The sequence below is a fragment of the Mobula birostris genome, chromosome 8, assembly GCF_030028105.1.
Source record: "Mobula birostris isolate sMobBir1 chromosome 8, sMobBir1.hap1, whole genome shotgun sequence".
NCBI classification, from domain to species: domain Eukaryota; kingdom Metazoa; phylum Chordata; class Chondrichthyes; order Myliobatiformes; family Myliobatidae; genus Mobula; species Mobula birostris.
The window spans coordinates 135,321,222-135,345,023 of NC_092377.1; the positions used below are offsets into that span (position 1 = coordinate 135,321,222).

A 23,802-nucleotide genomic window follows, 5' to 3' on the forward strand; every position below is an offset into this window, starting at 1 on the left:
TAATGTTCAAGCATGTACTGTATAGTATATATAAAAATCTCATTGGGATTTCATATATATTCATACATATATAGATAGGTAGATAGTTATACATTAGATATATCTATAACTCAAAATAAAATTTTGAGAATACCAAGCTTGTATGTGGCTGTCAGAATAAAAGGTAAAGATAACAGGTTTTGGGAATTTTGGTTTTCAAGAGATATTGAGCACTCATTAAATTAGAAAGAAATTGCTTTGCAGGTATAGGCAGGTAGGAACAAATGAGGTGTTGGTGCAGTATAAGAAATACAAGAGAACACTTAAGAAAGAAATCAGGAGGGCTAAAAGAAAGCATGAGGTTGCCCTGGTGAAGGAGAATCCTAAGGGATTCTACAGATGTGTTAAGAGCAAAAGGATTGCAAGGGACAAGATTGGTCCTTTGAAAGATCAGAATGGTAATTCATGTGTGGAACTAAAGCAGATGGGGGAGATTTTAAATATTTATTTTTTTGCATCTGTATTACTCGAGAGATGGACACAGTGTCTATAGAAGTGGAGAAAAGCAACATCAACTTCATGGATCCTAGACAGATTACAGGAGGATGTGTTTGCTGTTGTGAGCAAACCAGGATGAATAAATCCCCAGGGCCTGACGAAGTGTTCCTTTGGACACTGTGGGAGGCAAGTGCAGAAATTGCCGGGGCCCTGGCAGAGATACTTAAATCATCCTTAGTGACAGGAGAGGTAGCGGAGGACTGGAGGAGAGCTGATGTTGTTGTGCTGTGGGGCGGCACAGTGGCCTAGTGGTTAGCACAACACTCTACAGTACAGACGACTTGGGTTCATTTCCCACCGCTGCCCGTAAGGAGTTTGCCCATTCTTCCTGCGACAGTGCGGGTCTACTCTGGGTCCTCTAGTTTCCTCCCAGAGTCCAAAGATGTATCGGCCGGTAGGCCAATCGGTAATCGTAAAATTGTCCAGTGTTTAGGCTAGTATTGAATTGGGGGTTTGCTGGGCGGCGTGGCTCAAAGGGCTAGAAAGGCCTACTCTGCATTTAATCCCAATAAATAAATAAAAATAAACCAGGAAATTATAGACCGGTGAGCCTGACATCAGCAGTGGGAAAATTATTGGAAGGTGCTCTAAGGGACCAGATATATGGGTGTTGGGATAGATATGGACTGATTAAGGATAGTCAGCATGGCTTTGTACATGGTGGGTCATGTCTAACTATTCTTGTAGAGCTTTGCAAGGAAGTTGCCAAGAAAGTGGATGAAAGCAAAGCCGTGGATGTTGTCTACGTGGACTTTAGTAAAGCATTTGATAAGTTGTCGCCCTGGGAGTTCGGTCAAGATGATTCAGTCGCTTGGCATTCAAGGAATGGCAGGGAAAATGGATTAGACATTGGCTTTGTGGATAAGACAGAGATGGTTATAGATGGCTGCCTCTCTGACTGGAGGCCTCTGTGTCCAGTGGACTGCCACAGGGATCGGTGCTGGGTCCGTTGTTGTTTGTCATCTGTATCAATGATCTGGATGACAATGTGGCTAACTGGATCAGCAAATTTGCAGGTGACACCAAGCTTGGGAGAGTAGTGGGCAGCGAGGAGGGTATCAGGACTTGCAGTGGGATCTGGACCAGCTGGAGAAATGGGATGAAAAATGGCAGATGAAACTTAATGCAGACAAGTGCGAGGAGTTGCACATGGGTCGGACCACCAGGGTGGGTCTTACACAGTGAACGGTTGGGCACTGAGGAGTGTGGGAGAACAAAGGGATCTGGGAATACAGGTCTGTCATTCATTGAAGGTGGTGTCACAGGTAGATAGGGCTGTAAGGAAAGTTTTTGACACATTGTCCTTCATAAATCAAAGTACTGAGTACAGGAGATGGGATGTTATATTGAGGTCGTCTAAGACATTGGTGAGGCCTAATTTGGAGTCTTGTGTGCAGTTTTGGTCACCCACCTACAGGAAAGATGTAAATAAGGTTGAAAGAGTACAGAGAAAACTTACAAGGCTGTTGCCAGGTCTGGAGGATCTGAGTTATAAGGAAAGGTTGAAAAGGTTAGAACTTTATTCCTTGGAACGTATAAGATTGAGAGGAGATTTGATAGAGGTATACAAAATTATGAGGGGTACAGATTGGATAAATGCAACAGGCATTTTCCACTGAGTTCAGGTGGGACTACAAGCAGAGGCCCTGGGTTAACGGTGAAAGGTTAAAAGTTTAAGGGGAACGTGAGGGGAAACGCCTTCACTCAGATGGTCATGAGAGTGTGGAACGAGCTGTCAGCACAAGTGGTGCATGTGAGCTCGATTTGAACATGTAAGGGGAGTTTGGATAGGTAATGGATAGTAGGGGTGTGGAGGGCTGTGGGTCCCGGTGCAGGTCGATGGGAGTAGGCAGTTTAAATGGTGCCACATAGGCTAGATGGGCTGAAGGGCCTGTTTTTGTGCTGTACTTTTCGATGACTTTATATATGAAAGAGCGTAATTCTCCAATCGATCTATCTTAATGGCTCCGTCTGTCTAAGTAGACAATGGATGCGCCCCTCGGGGCACAGACCTGGGCGATGAATATGGAGATCCTGGGCTGCCCAGACATCAAGATCCCCCTCTCGGCCTCGCGGATGTGGTCCAAAGGAATGCGAAGTGGTACATTTGGCATCAGCTTGGCTGCAGGAGCTGCCAGGAGGTGACGTGATACTCCTTAGCCTTCTCTTCTCCCAAAGATACCCACAAGGCAGTGGGATCCTTAACCCTGTATAGGGGCCCATACCGGGTACTGTCAGCCGGAGCCAGCTGAGCCCAGGACTCGTATAAGGCAGGGTCATCACGCCCTGTAGTAGCGACATATGGAGCCACTACCCACTACCCTATACAGTATCTGTATCTGTATCTACATACACATATATATAATAGAAACAGAGCATATGTAATATGAGTTTTGAAAGGGCAGGTTGTCAGACAAGGATTACCTCTGTAGTCCAGCAGACTGATCTGTACCTTGTAGAGGGCAAGCAACAGCTCTCAGCACTTCCCCCTACCATCCCCAAACCCTGACCCTGCTGGTGAAGAGCAGGCTGCCCTCCCCAGCACAGTTACAGATCTCCAAACACCAGGCGATCTCCCCTCCACAGCCTCAACGAGACAGCACCCCCAACGACACACTCATTTCTATCTCCTACCTTGATCCACAAACAGGTGGACCCATTGATTTCACCTACTTTCGTATCGTACCCTGACTCAACTCTGTGTCCCCTTGTCCAGTTCCTTCCCAGCTAGCAAACCCCCTGCTTGACCCACTGGCCCAGGAGATGGTTTGTTGCTCTAGATTCCAGCATCTGTACTCTCCTGTGCCTCCAGGGCCTGGAGGGACATGGACCATGCGCAGGCAGATGGAATTAGTTTAAATTGGTACCGTGGTCAGTACAGACATTTCTGGCTGACGGGCCTGATCCCATGCCATACCGTTCTGTGATCGAGGTTCTACCTGGAGATGAGGTCCTACCCAGACAGTCAGTCTGCAGAGACTAACGGCGTGGGTTTTTGATTGCAAACTCAGTCAGATAGTTTCTCTCGCTCAGCCCTGCACCGCGCCTTCAGCAGGTCAGGAGCAAATTAAATCCTGCCAGTCCCAAATTGTTCAAAGACTCAGTGCTGTTGGTGACACCTCCCATCAACTGGCCAGTCAGAGAATGGACATCGTGCAAGAGGACGCACCCAGCTTGGCTGGGTCTGGGGCGCAGATCCTCAGTTACCAGCCAGGGTGCTTCCTGGTTCCATGGCCACTGCCAGCAGGCAACACCCCAGCTGTAATACTGAAGACAACCTTCACATTACTTTTGGCTGTCACTTATATGACACAGAAGGGAATAGGCTGGCCCGTCGAGTCCATGCCAGCTCCTGGGAGTCAGAGAGGACAGTGGCCGGGCTACAGAGAGTCAGCTGCAGCTTCTGGATGGTACCAAGTTTGGTGACAGCAGTACCCCTCTGAAGAAAGGCCTCTGCGGATCAGGAGTTGGGTCCCTTATCTCAGGATTCCCTGTGCTTCGTACCGGCTGCATTTGGTTTTTGGCCGGTGGTGATGTCCAGAACGTTAAGGGTTTAGTGAGGTTAGGGGCTCAGTTTGTCTCTTGCTGGAGGTGGTCATCGCCTGGCCCTTCAGTGTTGTGACTGTCTAGTCACGAGCTGTTTCACTTGGTGACAAGCTAAAGAGCTGAACATTGTGTAATAGAGTCACTGAAACACTACAACATAGAAACAGGCCCTTTGGCCCATCTAGTCCATGCTGACCTGCTTTTAGTCATAGTCATAGTCATACTTTATTGATCCCGGGGGAAATTGGTTTTCATTACAGTTGCACCATAAATAATAAATAGTAATAAAACAATAAATAGTTAAATAGTAATATGTAAATTATGCCAGTAAATTATGAAATAAGTCCAGGACCAGCCTATTGGCTCAGGGTGTCTGACCCTCCAAGGGAGGAGTTGTAAAGTTTGATGGCCACAGGCAGGAATGACTTCCTATGATGCTCTATGCTGCATCTCGGTGGAATGAGTCTCTGGCTGAATGTACTCCTGTGCCCACCCAGTACATTATGTAGTGGATGGGAGACATTGTCCAAGATGGCATGCAACTTAGACAGCATTCTCTTTTCAGACACCACCGTCAGAGAGTCCAGTTCCATCCCCACAACATCACTGGCCTTACGGATGAGTTTGTTGATTCTGTTGGTGTCTGCCACCCTCAGCCTGGTCCCATCCACCTACATCCAGAGGAAATCCCTCCCATCCATGTACCTTCATCTACTACTTCCTTTTGCGGCTCATTCCACACTCTCAGCACCCTCAGAACGAAGACGTCCCCCTTCAGGGTCCTCTTAAATCTTTCCTCTTTCACCCTTAAGCTACGTCCTCGACTTCTAGCCCCACCCGACCCGAGGGGGAAAAGCCTGTTTGTTTTCGTCCCGTCTGTACCCCTCAGAAGTGCTGACACCCTTGGTAATCATCAGCAGGCACCCCCACCTCTGACCTGAGTACACCAGGGCATCAGGCCAGGCTGCTCGAACTTTATAGTCGGGTTTCCAGCGTCCTCAGATTTTGATTTTCCCTCGCTGTTGAATTCAGGGTCACTTCCCCCTCCAGAACCGCCAGCTGGAAGAAGCTAGTTCTTCCTTCGTACCTAATCCAGCCCACGGAAAAGGAGAGGACCAGTCCTAGCTGCTGTACACGTCCACGGCTCCTCACAGAGAGGACCTGTGCGGCAAAGCAAAGGCCGGGAAGCGTAAGGAGCCGGCGTGACCCTACCAGACCTCTGCATACCCTGTCATACAAAGAGTTCAGAGAAGGTTTGGTCACTGGGCCCTGGGGTTTGCAGCTCCCCTGTCTACAGTACTGCCAACACATGAAACACCAGGTAAAGATGGTATCAGTGCCAACTTGTAAAACACCATCACTATCAGTGCCGAAGAAACCCGCTTCGAAGTTCCCAGCCTGCAGCCATTCTTGGCAGACGTCCCCCACACCAAGGAAATGGACTCCCGTCTAATCTCCTTGTGGTACGTTTTCTGCTTCCCTTCCCTCCCTCACCCGCAGCCCACCTCCCGTTTGCATGGGATTCAGCGACTCAGCCCTCGCGCCCAACCTCCAATTGAACCTCAAACTGAACTTTGACCTTACCACTTTCATTTGAAACTCATCCGTCACCAGGTAGCTGGACGGGACGTCTTCCAGATCCTCGATGATTTCCAACACGTTCCGGACCTTTGCTGTGGGACGACAGGATTGTTAAGGACCATCGAGGACCTAACCAACACCACCAAACGTGGAGAAGGGTGAATGAGGGGGTTGCGGGGACAGATCGGAAGGGGGCGAAGAGGTAACTCATTCCTGCTTGACAGCAGGGCAGGCTTCCTGCTTTTGAAACACAAGTTCTTAACATGCATCACCACGGGCCAAGGGGAGGTGGGGACTGCTCGCATTTTCTTGGGACCAACCCTGTGTCTCAGTGGGTTTAACGAACAATCATTAAGAGGTCTATACTGAATGGGAATATCACTCACCATTCTCCTGAAGCTGTGTTTCCCAGCGATTCTCTGTCGGTGTGACACAGCTCATGAACATGTAGTCGGCATCCTCAGCTGCAACTGAATTGGTACAGGTCTTGTTAGTCCATTAGCACGGTTGGGCAGCATTAATAAGGGGCACTCGTAAACGAATTCCTCCTCAAAGTTTCACCTTCCAAGTATCACAGTGGGCAATGCTTCTAAGGCGGGAGGGGGAAAGTTCAAAGGTCATTTAGTGGGCAGTTTTTTTTTGACACAGAGAGTGGTGGGTGCCCGGAAAAAGTTGCCGAGGTGGTGGTGGAAACAGACACAGTGGTGGTGTTTGAGAGGCATTTAGACAGGAGGGATACAGATTACATGCAGATGGTGTCATGGTGTCATGGTTAGCACAACGTGGGCCAAAAGGCCTGTACCTGTGCTGCTCTATGTTCTACAAGCTTGGAATTAGTGGCTGTACGTGATGCAGATGGGCTCCTCCGGACTTTTGAAGGGCCTGACAGGACCTGTGAGCCACAGTCTGGTGATGGTGGGAGGAGGTGGCCCTGGTGATGCCAGATGCACTGTTGTCAACTTCCAAAATTCCACCGACCCTAGATTGGGGGGGAAGCACATCCAGACCAGGAGGGAGCGAGGCTACAGGGAACCACAGTCCAGTCGACTGCTGGTGTGAGGATTTGCCCTCAGAGAAACGCTAACATAGGCTGAGCCAACCGCAGTGGGATTGGGCAACCAACAACGGTTTACGGAAGAAAAGTTTGAGAATTCCGTTAAGAGTTTTTAAGGCTGTACTAGCACAATAAATTAAAGTGGTGTATTTGGACTTCTAGAAAGCCAACATGAGAGGTTATTAATCAAATTCAGTCAAGTACAGTTGCATACTGGTGGCGGACAGAGAGCAGAGTGGGGAAGAAAGGAACATTTTCGGTCTGTGAGGGTGTAAGGGGGTGTGTCAGAGCCGGTTCTTAGCCAGAGCTTTCTACATCAACAAGTTCATTACGTGCAGTTTGTTAGTCGAATGAAAAGCTTGCCCTGAACACTGTTCGTACACCTCAAATCATTACACAGTGCACTGAGACAGAAAACAGTAAAACAACAGCACATGCCAGAAGAGGGCATGAGAAGGCCTTAGCAAGTAGGATTAAGGAAAATCCCAAAGCTTTCTAAAGCAATACGCACAAAGTGCTGGAGGAACTCAGTAGGTCAGGCAGCATCTGCGGAAAGGAACAAACAGTTGACGTTTTGAGTCGAGACCCTTGGTCCGTTTCTGTGGATGCTCCTGATCTGCTGAGTTCCTCCGGCATTTTGTGTGTGTTGCTTGAGATAGGTAAGTCCTCGGGATACACCCCAGGTTACTGCAGGGAGCAAGCTGACCATTTTTGTACCTCATCTTCAGGAAACCTTTCTTCTAAACGAACACAAGGACTATTTGTAAAAGTCAACAGTGAACTTGTATCTACTGTGACGTTTTCTTCACGTTGTTGGCTTAGCAAATCTTTAACTTTGTCACTCCATGAAACATTGTTTCCCAGATACTGCTTTCTAATCTTGTTAATTTTGCCTCGCGCAAAATGAAGTGAATCAATCGGTGTCAGGCCACTCTTTTGCAGAATGTTGCACAGTGCAGCCAGTTCAGCAAAGACATCACTTAAAACCAGTAAAGCTACTTTGTATGTGATGTTTATCAATTTCTTGCGACAGTATTTAGCCACAGGGTCATTTGACTGATCTTTTTCGATAAAAACTTAGTGTGCTATCTACAGGATTTGAAACAGATCTTTGTAAACTTTATGATATGAACACTGTCCGTCAAAGATGGCTGCCGCCGTGATGCAGCTGTACAAACCGGAACAGGAAAGGTGAGGTGACGTAAATTAGTGACGTGCATTGTGGTGTTTGAAAAACCGACTAACTAGTTAACAAAAACATTTAGCTAAAAGATTATTTTCAATAAGTATGATTATTAATTACTACATTATTTTAGGTAACTAACCTTTTGTGCGCACATTAATTTCCTTTGTGAGCTGGTTGAAAAACATGCGTGCGTGCACACACGCGCACAGCTTAGCGGGAACATAGGTTATAAGGTGCATGGTATGTCGGCCTTCATTAGTCGGGGGATTGAATTCAAGAGCCACGAGGTAACACTGCAGTTCTATATCAATACGAATGTCAAGAATCTGTCTTATTGTACAGGAGCTCTACTCAAGAGTCTGAACAGCGGGATAGAATCTGTCCTTCGAGTTTCTACCCTTGGGTAGTGTGTTCCATCTTGGTCGCCTCATTAAAGGATGTAGAAGTTTTAGAGAGGGTGCAGAGGAGATTTATGAGGATTAGAGAATGTGCCCTATGAGGATAGGTTGAGTGAGCGGAAGCTTTTTTCTTCGGAGTGGTGGAAGATAAGGAGCAACTTGATGGAGGTGTACAAGATGTTAAGAGGCATAGATCGACTGTATAGCCAGAGACATTTTTCCAGGACAAGGGGCAACTTCTTCACTCAGAGGGCTGTGAGAGGGTGGAATGAGCTGCCAGCACAGGTGGTACATGCAAGCTCGATTTCAATGGTTAAGAGAAATTCAGATAGGTACATGGAGGATTATGATCCCGGTGCAGGTCAATGGGAGTAGGCAACTTTAATGGTTCGGCACAGACTAGATGGGCCAAAGGGCCTGTTTCTGAGCTGTACTTTTCAATAACTCTATGATTCTAGGTAGTATAATTTTAAGATGACTAGAGGGAAGTATGGGGGGGGGGGGTGGGTGAGGTGAAGGATGTCAGAGGTGAGTTTTTAATACACTGAGAGTGTGATGCACAGAATGCCCTGTCATGGGGTGGTGGTAGAGGCTGATATATTAGGGACAATTAAGAAACTGTTAGATAAGACAAGGATGATAGAAAATTGGAGGGTTATGTAGGAAAGAAGGGTTAGATTGATCTTAGAGTAGGTTAAATGGTTGGCAAAAAATTGTGGGTTGACCGTGCTGTACTGTTCTATGTCCTTAATAACAATGCAGAATAAAGTGTACAAGCTACCAGAAAAGTGCAGTGCAGATAAAATGCTAAAATGGAAGATCATAACGAGGTAGATTGTGAGGTCAAGAGTCCTTCTTATTGTACAAGAAATCCGTTCAAGAGTCTGGTAGCAGTTTTATAGAAATTGTCCTTGAACTTGGTGATAGATGCTTTCAGACTTGTGGTCTTCTGCCCAGCGGGGGAGGGGAGAAGTCAGAGGGTCTGGGGTGGGTGCGGTCTTTGGTTACATTGGCGGCTTTACTGAGGCAGTGAAATGGGAAAGCAGAGTTGGTTGCTGTGATCTGCTCTGCAGTTTCTTGTGACCGTGGGCAGAACAGTGATACCAAGCTGTGATGCGACAGGACAGAATGCTTTTCACAGCACATTGGCGTTCCCTTTCAGGAAAGTACTGCCCCTTTCAGGAGGGTGGGCAGTAACGTGGGAAAAACTGCCAGGCCGTCCGCTTCAATGTCAAAAACAGAGTCGGAATATTTTTCAATGCCAAGGGTGCACCAGTGCTGGGAGAGACCTGAGTTCTAGACATGAACCACTGAACGTCCGTGGTTAGAAGGTAAATGGAATAATTGCCTAAAACAAAAGTACTATCATACAAGACAAAAGAACCTTTACCATTATTGCGAAGGGTCCTGGGGACATTGCACCCCGAGTGTGGTAACTTACTTATCCCAATACCAGAAATTATTCAGCCTATCGATGCATGAGGAAATCCCATTCATTCCCATTCCACCCCCCCCCCTTTCCCTGTGGCTCTCCATCTCCCCTGCTCACGAATTCCGCCTCAACTGGTTTACCGCCAGGCAGCTTCCAGAACACGATGCCGTCAGGCCTCCCTCACGCAATTCTCTCAATACAGATCGATTCCTCGGATTGGGAGCTTGCCAAAGACGGGACATTAATCCAACTAGGCTGAGACACCCCGCAATCCAGAGAATGAGGGATGATTCTGTTTAAATTACAAAAGTCCTCAGGACTGATGATCAAGTTTTTGACCTGAGACTTTAATTATCTTCCTCTCTCCACAGATACTGCTTGACCTTTGCAGTATTTTTTTCCTTTTATTTTAAATTTCCAGGTTTTTGAAAAATCCTTAAAGAGTTTGGCAGTATATATATATAAGACTGTCATTTCCACTGGCTGGGGTCAAAGTTTGGAGGTAAGAGGTCAGCCAATCAGGATTGAGGTGAGAAGAAATGGCCTCACATAGAGGGCCCGGGTCTTGGGATCACCAACCCCGAACAGTTTACTGAGGGGCCCCCATACAGAGGTGATTTTGAGAATTAATGGATTTGGGATTGGAGTAAGGGAATGGGGCTAAGGTGACAGCTCAGCTGAAGGCTGCAGCAGACAGGACAAACAGAAGGGCCCGGACATACTTTAAATGTGTGTTGTTCTGCCAGTCAGGGGGGATCCTGAGGCAACTGAAGGTGATAGCAGGTGGCACTGAGGAAGCAGATATGGGGGCTCCTGGTTCATTTGTAATGTCTCTTTGTGTAACTGCAGCTCCCCAGCGAGCACGCCACCTTCAGGGTCCCACTGTTCGATCGTTAACATGCTAAACCAGAGACCCACCCATAACCAACCACAAGCCAACTCAGACCCACGGTCCCCGAAAAATGATGAAAACAAAGGGGTGAGGATCCGGAGACCCCTGACCATACAGTCACCCAGGAACAATACTCACTGGAGCCAGAGTGTTCTGTGCACGGACTTCTGTTCAGTTCCTGAAGCAATTCAGCCACAGACTCCTTCTTCGACTCCGCGACACAACTCAGGCTTTCTGTCTCCAGCACTTTGAGGAACGAATGCAGCTCTGAGAAAAGCCGGGCCAGATCTGTGGTAGGAGAGAGAGAGAGATCAAACTCTTCATCACTTGGTAGAGTTACTGCTTTACTGGAGTTGTTGTCGGGAAGGGCGTACAACCCTCAAACACTCATTCCATTCAAGGAAGTCAAAGTACAATTGCAGACCATAATGGGGCCCTAACAGGGCACAATCCTCCTCAAACCTTTCATTCTTTATTGCCCTGTGGACCAGATCCCTGAAGCAACTTCCTGATCTCCATCGTAACGGTGTTTGGGAGGATTTCTGCCACTTGCCTTACCTTTCAGCCATCAGTGGTACCTTCTGCTTTCCTCTCCGATACATCAAACCCCGACTGCCAAGGATGGTGGGCCTTCCTGAGTTTCAGAAGCCTCAGCTAAACTCAGACATCCCACCTCTCCTGGAAGTGCCGGGAGTCTCCCCCATATTAATAGTGGCTCCCTGATGCCCGCAAATTATATACAATGTCCCGGAAATCAATTTTTTTGAGAGCGAGTGAGAGAGCACGAGAGCGAGAGAGAGGGCAAGAGAGAGCGCATGAGAGAGAGCGAGAGAGCGTGCGAGAGAGAGAGCGACAGAGCGAGAGAGGGAGAGAGTGAGAGAGAGAGCAAGAGAGAGAGAGAGAGAGAGCAAGAGAGAACGCGAGAGCGACCACAAGAGAGAGAGCACGCCATGGCAGAGTGTTCCAAAAAAAGAAAATATAAAACGTACGTCACCCCAGACTACACTAAAGTGTACCCCTGCCTAATAGGGGTCAAAATAATGACAGTGTTGCTCGCTGCACTGTTTGCAACAGTGACTTTTCTATTGCCCATGGTGGGTTAAGACTGTAAAAGACATGCTGAAGTGAGTTTATCAGGTGTCATTCATTCATTAGCATAGCTAACGTTATTTAAACTAGCTGGCTAGCTGCTAAGGAGCTACTCTATTGCAGACATCCCACCTCTCCCGGAAGTTCCGGGAGTCTCCCGCAATTTGATGGTGCTACCTCCCTGAAATGAGTTTTTGCAGGGTGGGATGTCTGGCTAAACTTCCCCACCCCTCTCTCCTGCCTCAGATTTACCATGCTGGTCACAGATGCTAAAATCCTTTCAGGTGTCACCTTGACACATCCTGTTGAGCAGCTCGGGGTATTCTGGAGTTAAAAATATAGAGAATGGAAACAGGCCCTTGGTTCAGCCTCTGTGCTGATCAGCAGTCTCCATGACACCAATCTTACATCAGTCTCATCTCCTTCCTGTACTCATCAGCTCTCTCCAGCCATCCCCTCACCTACATATCCGGGTAATTAACTCACCAATACGCACGTATCCGGGACGCGGGTGGAATCGGAAGCACCTGAGGAACAATGTTCCCCCTAAGGTGTGCGCACGCACACATCTCTTGCTACAAGCGCACAAAGAAATTTAAACTGCGCACGGAAGCTTGTCACCCTCTACCACGTTGGCCTGTTAAGTATATTTCACGATCGTACACAATCACGTCTCCTTTTCTGATTGTTGACGCGGATGCTGTTGACAACGTGGAGTTTGCGATATTTATCTGCAGATTTTAAAACTGACTTATTTATACTGTTTTTACTGAAGAAGTTATTGATTCACTATGTCGAATTCCAAAGAAGCAAAGGGCGTGAAGTGCTAAAGAACTGCTTGTTCACTTAAAGCAGAATGGCTTAATGAAACAGTAGAAACCTCTACACCGAAAGCTCGTGAGGTCAGGAACGTGCAGCTACGAGAAATATTTCTGTACAATACAGAAACTGGTGTTACCTGTGTGTATTGTCACGATGCAAAAGTTGCTGGAGAACTTGCAAGTGGGAAGAAGTGGAGTGATATTTGGAAATTTGACTTTTTAAAACATCATTTAGCAAGCAAATCACATATGGATGGTGTGCAAAAGCTCTGGTGAGAAAATCCTTCATTACTTGCTGCAGGCCTGCTACGTATGTTTTGTGAGAGTGCAGATGAATGAGAGCGAAAATGATCAGACCCAGAGGAGATCAAAGTTCTTATTTGCAGTGTTTTGCGAGCTGTTACAATGAGTACCACTAGGTATAAAATTCAGAGCGCACATGTTGTCGTCACTGGGCAAAAAACTGCACAGCGCAAGATGTTTGCACACACTGGTCATTGCAGATTAGAGGGAACATTGACGAGGAGCTTACGCAGTCACAAGGAAAATGTGCAGACTCCATGTAGACATCGGGCAAGGTTGAGATCGAACCCAGGTCGCTGGAGCAGTGAGGCAGGGGGCGGTTGAAGAGAATTATTCTTGCAAGAGTCATGGTGCAAAATTATTCTGAGTGGAACTGCTAGAGTTCCCCAGCTCGGGGGTGGGGGGGGGGACCTGGCTCAGGGTCGGGAGGGGGTGGGGTGCAGACATCAGGAGGAAGGGACAAACAAGGAAAATAAGTCACAGGATAGGAGCGATGTGCAGGTGGACCCGCACACAAGAGCACTGTCCTTCTGACGAGGCATGTGAGATCCCCTGATTGTGGCACATCACAGTGAGGGTCTTGTCCCATTCATTCACAGCCCGAAGAAGTGGCTACGCTGTGAAAATGAATGTGCTGTACTTGCTGTGAGAGTGAATGGTTGGTTCAGAGCTGAATGAAGCAGTCTATAAACACTTTATCTCCCGGCGCCCGTCACAAAGCTGCTCCTTGTTACTATCGATCAGATCTGAATCTCCTTGTGTTTGGGGACATCGCTCCCTATTTTCGTAGAACATAACAGCACAGTACAGACCCCTCGGGTCATGATGCTGTGCTGCCCTTTTAAACTACTCTGAGGTCAATCTAACCCTTCCCTCCTACTTAGCCCTCCACGTTTTTCTAGCCTGAGAGTTCCTTGAATGCCCTTAATGTGTCTCCCTTTACCAATTCTGCCGGCAGGCCGCTCCACACACCCACCACTCTCAGTGTAAAAATCTTATCTCCGACATCCCCTATACTTTCCTCCAAACACCTCCCCTCACATTAGCCACTTCCGTCCTGGGAAAAAGTCTCGGCCTGTCCACTCGATCTGTGCCTCTTGCCATCTTGTACAGCTCCATCAAGTCACATCTCATCTTCCTTCACTCCAAGAGAAGAGCCCCAGCTCAACCTATCTTCAGAAGTCTCGCTCTCTAGTCCATGCAGCGTCCTGGTAGATCTCCCCTCAAGCTTCCATAACCTTTCTATAACGAGGCGACCAGAACTGAACATAATACTCCAAGCGTGGTCTAACCAGGGCTTCATCGAGCTACAACATTATCTCACGGCTCCTGAACTCAAGCCCCTGACTAAGGAAGGTCAACATACCATACAGCTTCCTAACAGTTTTATCAACCTGCACTACAACTTTGAGGGAACTATGTGAAACCTGAGATCCCTCTGTTGCTCCACACCGTTAAGAATCCTGCCATTAACCCTATATTTTGCCTTAAAATTCAACATTCCAAAACGGATCACTTTACACTTTTTCCACGATGAACTCCACCTGCCTCTTCTCGGCCCAGCTCCGTATCTCCCTACTCCCTTCTTGAACAAAGAAATCACAGCTGTCACCCTCCAATTATCTGGTACTGGCCAGTGAGTTTACAAAGATCATCGCCAAAGGCACAGCAATCTCTGCTCTTACTTCCCGTAGTAACCTGTAGCATATCCCTTCCAGCCCCCAGCACTTACCTGTCATCTTGTTTTTCAAGAGTCCCAACACATCCTCATTAACATCAACATCTAGCATATCCTCATAAATGTCAAAGTCCCTTTCACTGGCGAATACTGAAGCAAAGCAATCATTAAGGGCTCTCCCTACCTCCTCTGACTCCAGGCAAGTTTCCTCTACTGTCTCTGATTGGTCCTATCTTCATTCTAGGTATCTACCTGTTCCCCAACTACAGTGGCATGCAAAAGTTTGAGCACCCCTGGTCAAAATTTCCGTTACTGTGAATAGTTAAGTGGGTAGAAGATGCACTGATCTCCAAAAGTCATAAAGTTAAAGATGAAACATTCTTTTCAACATTTTAAGCAAGATTAGTGTATTATTTTTGTTCTGTACAATTTTAGAGTGTGGGGGGGGGGAAGGAAAGGAGCACCACAAAAAAGTTTGGGCAGCCCAAGAGATTTGAGCTCTCAGATAACTCTTACCAAGGCCTCAGACCTTAATTAGCTAGTTAGGGCTATGGCTTGTTCACATTCATTGTTAGGAAAGGCCAGGTGATGCAAATTTCAAAGCTTTATAAATACCCTGACTCCTCAGACCTTGTCCCAACAATCAGCAGCCATGGGCTCCTCTAAGCAGCTGCCTAGCTTTCCGAAAATTAAAATAAATGATGCCCACAAAGCAAGAGAAGGCTATAAGAAGATAGCAAAGCATTTTCAGGTAACCGTTTCCTCAGTTCGTAATGTAATTAAGAAATGGCAGTTAACAGGAACGGTGGAGGTCAAGTTGAGGTCTGGAAGACCAGGAAAACTTTCCGAGAGAACTGCTCATAGGATTGCTAGAAAGGCAAATCAAAACCACCGTTTGACTGCAAAAGACCTTCAGGAAGATTCAGCAGACTCTGGATTGATGGTGCAGCGACACCTGCACAAATGCGACCTTCATGGAACAGTCATCAGAAGAAAACCTTTCCTGCGTCCTCACCACAAAATTCAGTGTCAGAAGTTTGCAAAGGAACATCTAAACAAGCCTGGTGCATTTTGGAAACAAGTTCTGTGGGCTGATGAAGTTAAAGTAGAACTTTTTGGCTGCAATGAGCAAAGGTATGTTTGGAGAAAAAAGGAGGCACAATTTCATGAAAAGAACATCTCTCCAACTGTTAAGCACGGGGATAGATTGATCATGCTTTGGGCCTGTGTTGCAGCCAGTGGTACGGGGAACATTTCACTGGTAGAGGGAAGAATGAATTCAATTTATCAGCAAATTCTGGAAGCAAACATCACACCGCCTGTAAAAAAAAAGCTGAAGATGAAAAGAGGATGGCTTCTACAACAGGATAATGATCCTAAACACACCTCAAAATCCACAATGGACTACCTCAAGAGGCGCAAGCTGAAGGTTTTGCCATGGCCCTCACGGTCCCCTGACCGAAACATCATCGAGAATCTGTGGATAGACCTCAAAAGAGCAGTGCATGCAAGACGGCCTTAAGAATCTCACAGAACTAGAAGCCTTTTGCAAGGAAGAATGGGCGAAAATCCCCCAAACAAGAATTGCAAGACTCTTAGCTGGCTACAGAAAGCGTTTACAAGCTGTGATACTTGCCAAAGAGGGTGTTACTAAATACTGCCATGCAGGGTGCCCAAATTTTTGCTTCAGGCCCTTTTCCTTTTTTGTTATTTTGAAACTGTAAAAGTTGGAAATAAAAAAAAGTAATCTTGCTTAAAATATTAAAGAAATGTGTCATCTTTAACTTTATGCCTTTTGGAAATCAGGTCATCTTTTACTCGCTTAGCTATTCACAGTAACAGATATTTTGACCAGGGGTGCCCAAACTTTTGCATGCCACTGTATATGTAAAACGCCTTGGGGATTTTCTTAATCCAATTTGCAAGGCTTTCTCATGCAGCCCTTCCAGCTTTGTTTTCCTTGTTTTGTAAATGGTAGATTAACTCCATTAAGGGGTAACCTGATGATAAATTCAACAAATAGGCTGCAAAACTTCCCACTGGGTTCTCTGAAGCAAAGCGCTGGCACAAACAGAGGTTAAACTTTCAAAGGGTCACTATTGGGAAAGACCTGCAGCTGGCTCTCTCCATCCACACAGCGGACTAATTAGTTCGTAAAATAGTCAAGTTATTTTAAACACAAAGTACAGGGTTGAGCTGGAGTGCAGTACTGAAGGATGGGAAAGGGAGAGGGGAGTGTGTGTGTGTGTGTGTGTGTGTGTGTGTGTGTGTGTGTGTGTGTGTGTTTGTGTATGAGCGTGTGAGTCTGTGAGTGTGTATGTGTGTGTATATGTGTGTGAGTGCGTGTGTGTGTGTGACAGAGCATGTGTGTGTGAGTGTGTGTGCGTGAGTGTGTATGTGTATGTGAGTGTGTGCATGTATGTGTGCATGCGTGCGTGTGAGAGAGAGCATGTGTGTATGTCTGTGTGTGTGTGAGAGTGTGTGAGTGTGTGAGTCTGTGTGTATGTGTGTGTGTGAGTCTGTGTGTGTATGTGTGTGTGTGAGTGTGAGCGTGTGTGTGAGTGTGTGTGTGAGAGTCTGTGAGTGTGTGTGTGAGAATCTGTGTGTGTGAGTGTGTGTGTGTGTGAGAGTCTGTGTGTGTGTGTGTGTGTATGTGTGTGTGTGTGAGAGTGTGAGTGTGTGTATGTGTGTGTGTGAGTCTGTGTGTGTATGTGTGTGTGAGTGTGAGCGTGTGTCTGTGAGTGTGAGTGTGTGTGAGAGTCTGTGTGTGTGAGTGTGTGTGTGTGTGAGAGTCTGTGTGTGTGTGTGTGTGTATGTGTGTGTGTGTGTGAGAGTGTGAGTGTGTGTGTGTGTGTGTGTGTGTTTGTGTGTCTGTGAGTGTGAGTGTGTGTGTAGGATGAGGGTGGGGTGGACGGTGTAGATGGAATACCAGATATCGGAGAGGCAGTACTGAGTGACCCGGAACACTGCACTGTCAGATGTGCCGTCTGTCCAGTACAATGTCAGACCCTGTCAGGTGGAGCGTAACAGATCCCAGGAAAGGACACCCCTTCACATCCACCTTTCAAACAACACCACAGAACTGATACTCTGGTCTCTCACTCTACTGACCGTGAGAATCTGCTGTGCACAACTGGCTTCAGGGTTCCAAGGTCAAGGTGAAAAGCACATCAACTTTGAACTTTGAAAGTCATTGGTGTTACTGGGATGTCATGAGGTTGTGAGCAAAAGGCGGAAGAACAGAGAGTCTCTCCTGGTTTTGTTAAATTTGTAGCTTTTTATCAAAGTTAGCTCATAATCAGAATTATTAACACTAACATGAATTTGATATTCTACAGCAGCCGTACAATGCAATACGTAAAAAATACTATTAACTTACAGCAAGAAATAGATAGTGCAACAGAGGAATGGTGAGGTGTTTGTGGGACTGTGGGCCGTTCAGGGAAGAAGCTGTTCCTAAAACGCTGAGTGTGGGTCTTCAGGCTCCCGTACCTCCTCCTCCTTGATGGTAGTAGAGCGAAGAGGGAAATATCCTGGGCTACGGAGGTCCTTAACATCGCTGCTGCCTTTTTGAGGCATCTCCTTTCGAAGATGTCCTCGATGCTGGGGAGGCCGGTGCCTATGATCAAGCTGGCTGGGTTTGTGATTTCCTGCAGCGTCTTCCTGTGATCCCTCCGTGACAGCCGGTGACACTCCTCCGTCACCGGGAGGGAGATGCCTCGTTGGAGTAACTCCACCGCTGGCGGGGGCATTCCATCCCTCAGCTGCCCCGTCCAATTGCTTAAAGATCTCATTCCCACACATTCCTCACCTGAAACTGGCTTGTCAAGCAAGGCCTCCCCAACTAATCTGTGGCAATAATTTCTGCTGGTCCTTGAAAACCACGGCTAGGTTGTAGAATCAAGCCAAGCTGTGTTTGAAGAAGGATCAGGCGTCCCGCTACCAGCTGTAATCACTTGCACATTTCACAACTCCTGCCACTAAATTCTGTAAACATTATGCTCCCTCCCGTTCTGCCTGAGGCACTGTGTTTAAAGAAGATAATATTTCTTTGCCAGACAATAGCAGGCCTCCCCAAATGTATATCGGAACTAAAGCATACTCATTCCTAGCCTGACCTTTCTGTAGGAGTCAAGGCAGTGCTGAGGATCTGGGGGGTTGGGGATGGAAAATTCACTGAGGTAGCCCTTGACAACAGGTATTTTTTGGATTGCAGTCTGGCAGGAATTAGTCTGAGAGCTCCCTGAGCAAGCCCTCGTTGTCCTTCGCAGTCCTGATGGTGAGTCCTCACCCGGAATGCCAGCCTCAGCTTTGCTTTGACGGTCAGTCACTGACTATCCACAGGTTGAAAAAAGACAACTGGATCTCCTCCCCTGTCCCCAAGTCTTGTGTGTGTCAGCCTCTGACACTCTCTCCCCGCTGTGTTGGTGTAGGAGATCCTCCCTCCCTCATCACAACAAGCCTGCTGAGGGACATAACCTGCACGCCCCCCCACCCAAACATCCGACTGACCGCTAACCTCCCACTTCAGGGCTGGGGGGTGGGGGGAGCCCTGCATTGTCTCAGGGACCACCTTTCATTGAGACCAGCTCCAATCTTGGAGGATATTCCAACGGGGCAGGCTCCACCTGAACCAGCTGGGGCCAGACTCCTGGCAAATCCCATAACTAGGGCTGCAGATAGGGCTTTAAACGAAATAGTGGTGGTGGGGGCGGGTTAACAGGTTGAAATAGTGAGGATAAAGTAAAAGGGAAGGAGAATGCGAAAGTTGCCAGAGTTTCAGACAAAAATTTAGAAGCAGATAAGAATTTAATTTCTGTTAACATGGAGACAAATTTGAAAAGTATGATGAATATAGGACTGAATATGTTAAATTTGAATGCAAATGCAAGGTGGTAAATGATTTTGTAATGCAGTTAGAAATTGATACATATGATGACGGCATCACTGAGTCATGGTTGAAAGAAGATTACAGTTGGGAGTTTAACATCCAAGGATAGATTAGATTAGATTAGATTAGGTTCAATTTTATTGTCATTGTGCCGAGTACAGATACAAAGCCAATGAAATGCAATTAGCATCTGACCAGAAGTGCAAAAGAATAGTGTTATTTACAAATTAACTGTGAATAAAAAGTAAGTGCTGCAGCACACAAATATAAAAGTACTGAGACAGTACAACATGGGTGCAATACTGCTTAGAGCCGTGATGTGAGTTTCAGCAGGGTCACAGCCTCAGGGAAGAAGCTCTTCCTGTGCCTGCTGGTGTGGGAGCGGAGGCTCCTGTAATGCCTACCGGATGGGAGGAGAATAAAAGGTCCATGGTTAGAGTGAGATGCATCCCTGATAATGCTTTTCGCCCTGCCCAGGCAGTGTTTATGGTAGATGTTCTCAATGGTGGGCAATTGGGTGCCGATAATCCGCTGGGCAGTTTTCACCACCCGCTGGAGTGTTTTGCGGTCCAATACGGGACAATTGCCATACCACACTGAGATGCAGTTGGTGAGTATGCTCTCAATGGTACAGCGGTAAAAGTCTGTCAGTATCCTGGGACAGAGGTGAGTTTCCTTGACGCTCCGCAGGAAATAAAGGTGCTGTTGCGCCTTTTTGACCAGGATGGAGGAGTTCAGGGACCAGGTGAGATCCTCGGAAATGTGGACACCAAGGAACCACATCATGTCAAGCAGGTGGGCCGAAGGGGTGGGGTATCTCTGTTGGTGAAAAACAGTATCAAATCCTTAGAAAGAGGTAACGTATGTTTAGAAGATGTAGAACCCTTGTTGGTAGAGTTAAGGGTAAAAAGACCCTGTTGGGAGTTATATACAGTCTTCTAAGTAGTAGTCAGGATGTGGGATACAAATTACAATGGGAGATAGAAAAGACAAGTAAAAAGGGCAACGTTGCAATAATCATGGGGGATTTCAATATGCAGCTAGATTGGGAAAAGCAGGTTGGTGCTGGATCTCGAGAGAAGGGATTTGTGGAATGCCTATGAGATGGCTTTTCGGAACCGGAAAGGAAATTCTGGATTAGGTGTTGTGTAATGAACCAGTGTGGCGGCTCGCCCATGCAGCAAGTGAACCGGCTCCAGCGGTCGCCGGCGAACGCACAGCCAGCGGCAACCGAGAGGACTCTGAGTGCGGGGCAGACCTCGGCCCGGAGGCCGACGTCGCTTCGGCCCCACAGAGAGCGAGGGTTGCTGGGAGCGGTGCTTAAGCGCGCGCCGATTCAAACAGTAAACGGTTCAACCCGACCCTGCTCGAGTCAGTGTCTTGTTTTCACTCGTAGCGTATCAGCGCGACTACATTGGTGACCCCGATGGTCCAAACGGGATTTGGACCAAAGATGATCGACTCTTCATCTGTTCACACAGTTTCGCTAAAACTGCCAACTTTCTGGACGCTGCGACCACGCGTGTGGTTTGACCAAGCAGAAGCCCAGTTCCAGATTCGGCAGATACCTTCGGATTCCACACGTTACTATTACGTGGTGAGCTCCCTTGACCAGGAGACAGCCGCACGGGTTGGGGATTTCATACAGTCACCCCCCAAAGAAGGCAAATATGCAAGCATTCAAAGCGCTGGTCATAGAGACCTTTGGCCTATCCCACCATGAATGGGCGGTGCGGGTACAGCGTATGGGCGGCCTGGGTCACCGCGCACCATCAGCCCTGATGAGCGACATGCTGGCACTGACAGACGGCCATAAGCCTTGCCTGCTGTTTGAACAGATCTTCTTGGAGCAAATGCCAGAAGACATCCGCCTCCTGCTAGCGGATGAAGACTTCAGAGACCCGCACGGGATGGCTGCCCTAGCAGACGTGTTTTGGCGGACCAAACAAATTGGCGGAACCACCATCGGAATTAGTGCTGCGGCACGGCCGAAAGCCCAGCCCTCCCACACCCCAGCAGCGGAGCACCGAACACCCTCACCAAGGGACGGCACCGCTTCTGAGACTTGGTGTTTTTAATCATCAAAGTTGGGGTTCCGGGGCCCGCCGCTGCCAACCGCCATGCTCGTTCCAGGGAAACACCAGGACCAGCTGTCGCTGACAGCTACGATGGCTGGTCACCGTGATAGCCTCCTCTACGTTTGGGACAAGCTCTCCGGGCGAAGATTCCTGGTGGACACGGGGCCAGAAATCAGTGTCCTACCCTCCTCGAGCCACGATACCTGATCCAGAAGAACAGGACCGGAACTTACGGCAGCTGCCAGCAGCACCATCCGCACCTACGGCACAAGAACCGTTCCCTTGCAGTTCGGTTCCAGCGGCTTTACATGGACATTTACGCTGGCCGCAGTATCACAGCCATTGCTGGGTGCGGACTTCCTCCGCCTGCACTGCCTGCTCGTGGATTTGGAGGAACGATGATTGGTTGATGCGAAGATGTTCCAGACTTTCTCCCTCGGTGAGGCCAGATTACCGGCCCCGCACCTGGACTCTGTCACTCATTCCAACAACGAGTTCACCAGAGTGTTATCGGAGTTCCCATCTATCATCACGCCACAGTTTTCCTCAATGGACCCCAAGCACGGCGTGATGCATCACATCCCCACACAGAGACCTCCCCTTCATGCCCGGTCCCGCAGGCTACCGCCCGACAAGCTCCGCCTCACGAAAGAGGAATTCAAGAAGATGGAGATGGGGATGGTGCGGCGTTCCGACAGCCCGTGGGCCTCCCCACTCCATATGGTGCCCGAGTTCGCGGTGAGTGGAGACCGTGCAGCGACTATCGGAGGCCGAACGACGCCACCACGTCTGATCGCTAGCCGGTACCGCACATCCAGGACTTTACGGCCAACCTGCGCGGGGTGCGCATCGTTTCGAAGATTGACCTGGTCCGAGGGTACCATCAGATCCCAGTCCACTCGGATGAGGTACCCAAGACAGCCCTCATTAGCCCCTTTGGCCTGTTCGAGTTCCTCAGGATGCCGTTTGGGCTCAAAAACACGGCGCAGACTTTCCAGCGCCTGATGGACGCAGTAGGGCGAGGTCTGGACTTTCTGTTCATCTACCTGGATGACAAACTTATTGCCAGCCACTCGCGCCAGGAACATCTAGCACATCTACACCTGCTCTGCCGCCGCCTAAGTGACTACGGACTGGCTATCAACCCTGCCAAGTGCCAGCTCGGCCTATCCGCCATCGACTCCTTGGGACACCGGATCGACCGCCATGGAGCTGTTCCTCTGCCGGCAAAAGTTGAGGCCATCCGCCAAGTCGCCAGGCCCAGCACTGTTAAAGGCCTGCAGGAGTTTGTTGGGATGGTTAACTTTTACCACCATTTCCTGCCCTCAGCGGCCTGGATCATGCGGCCCCTTTTTGGCTTGATGTCCGGCGAGTTCAAAGAGGTCACCTGGACAGAGGAGGCGAAGGCAGCTTTCGAACAAGCCAAGAACGCGCTAGCTAATGCCACGCTCCTAGTCCACCCCCGTGTCGACATCCCCACTGCCCTCACTGTGAATGCCTCCGACACGGCAACTGGCGGCGCGCTCGAGCAGCTCACCAAAGGTCAGTGGAAGCCGCTCGCTTTTTTTTAGCCGGCACCTACGACCCGCCGAACTTAAGTACAGCGCTTCCGACAGGGAGCTGCTGGCCCTGTACCTTGCCACCCGGCACTTCAGGTACTTCCTGGAGGGGAGGGAGTTCACGGTCTTCACAGACCACAAACCCCTCACTTTCGCATTTGCCAAAGTGTTGGACCCGTGGTCGGGCGGCCAACAACGCCATCTGTCATACATCTCGGAGTTTACCACCACGATCAAGGTCATCTCTGGGAAGAACAACGTGGTGGCAGGCGCGCTGTCACGAACCTCCGTCCAATCAGTGCCCTCTCTGTCTCTGGGGGCGGATTATGCGGCGTTATCTGAGGCGCAACGGCTGGACAGCAAGATGCTGGTGTACCAAACCGCAGTCTCAGGACCCCGCCTCGAAGACATACCCACTGGGCCCGAAGGTAATGAGCTCCTTTGCGATGTGTCCACCAGGCAACCTCGGCCCATTGTCCCGACCGCTTGGAGGCACCGCATTTTCAACGCTTTGCACGGATTAGCCCACCCTTCCATCGGGGCGACCATCCGGCTGATTGCAGACAGGTTTGTGTGGCATGGCCTACGCAAGCAGGTCGGGCACTGGGCCAGGACATGCACGCACTGTCAAACATCTAAAATCCAGAGGCACGTGAGGGCCTCTCTGCAACCCTTCCAGCCGACACATAGGAGGTTTGAACATGTCCACATGGACATCGTCAGCCCACTGCCGGTTTCGAGAGGAGCGAGATACCTG

General features: G+C 48.5%; 1 protein-coding gene across 1 annotated transcript in view; it reads right to left on the reverse strand.

Moving 5' to 3' along the window:
- Positions 1-23,802, reverse strand: part of LOC140201737 (actin filament-associated protein 1-like 2) — a 157,282-nt gene that overhangs the window by 101,265 nt on the left and 32,215 nt on the right. The window contains exons 2-4 of the mRNA XM_072266339.1: positions 10,765-10,914; positions 6,051-6,134; positions 5,668-5,756 (exon numbers count right to left, since the gene is read on the reverse strand). Coding sequence (XP_072122440.1) covers positions 5,668-5,756; positions 6,051-6,134; positions 10,765-10,914 — 323 coding nt within the window. The remainder of the gene's footprint in view (positions 1-5,667; positions 5,757-6,050; positions 6,135-10,764; positions 10,915-23,802) is intronic.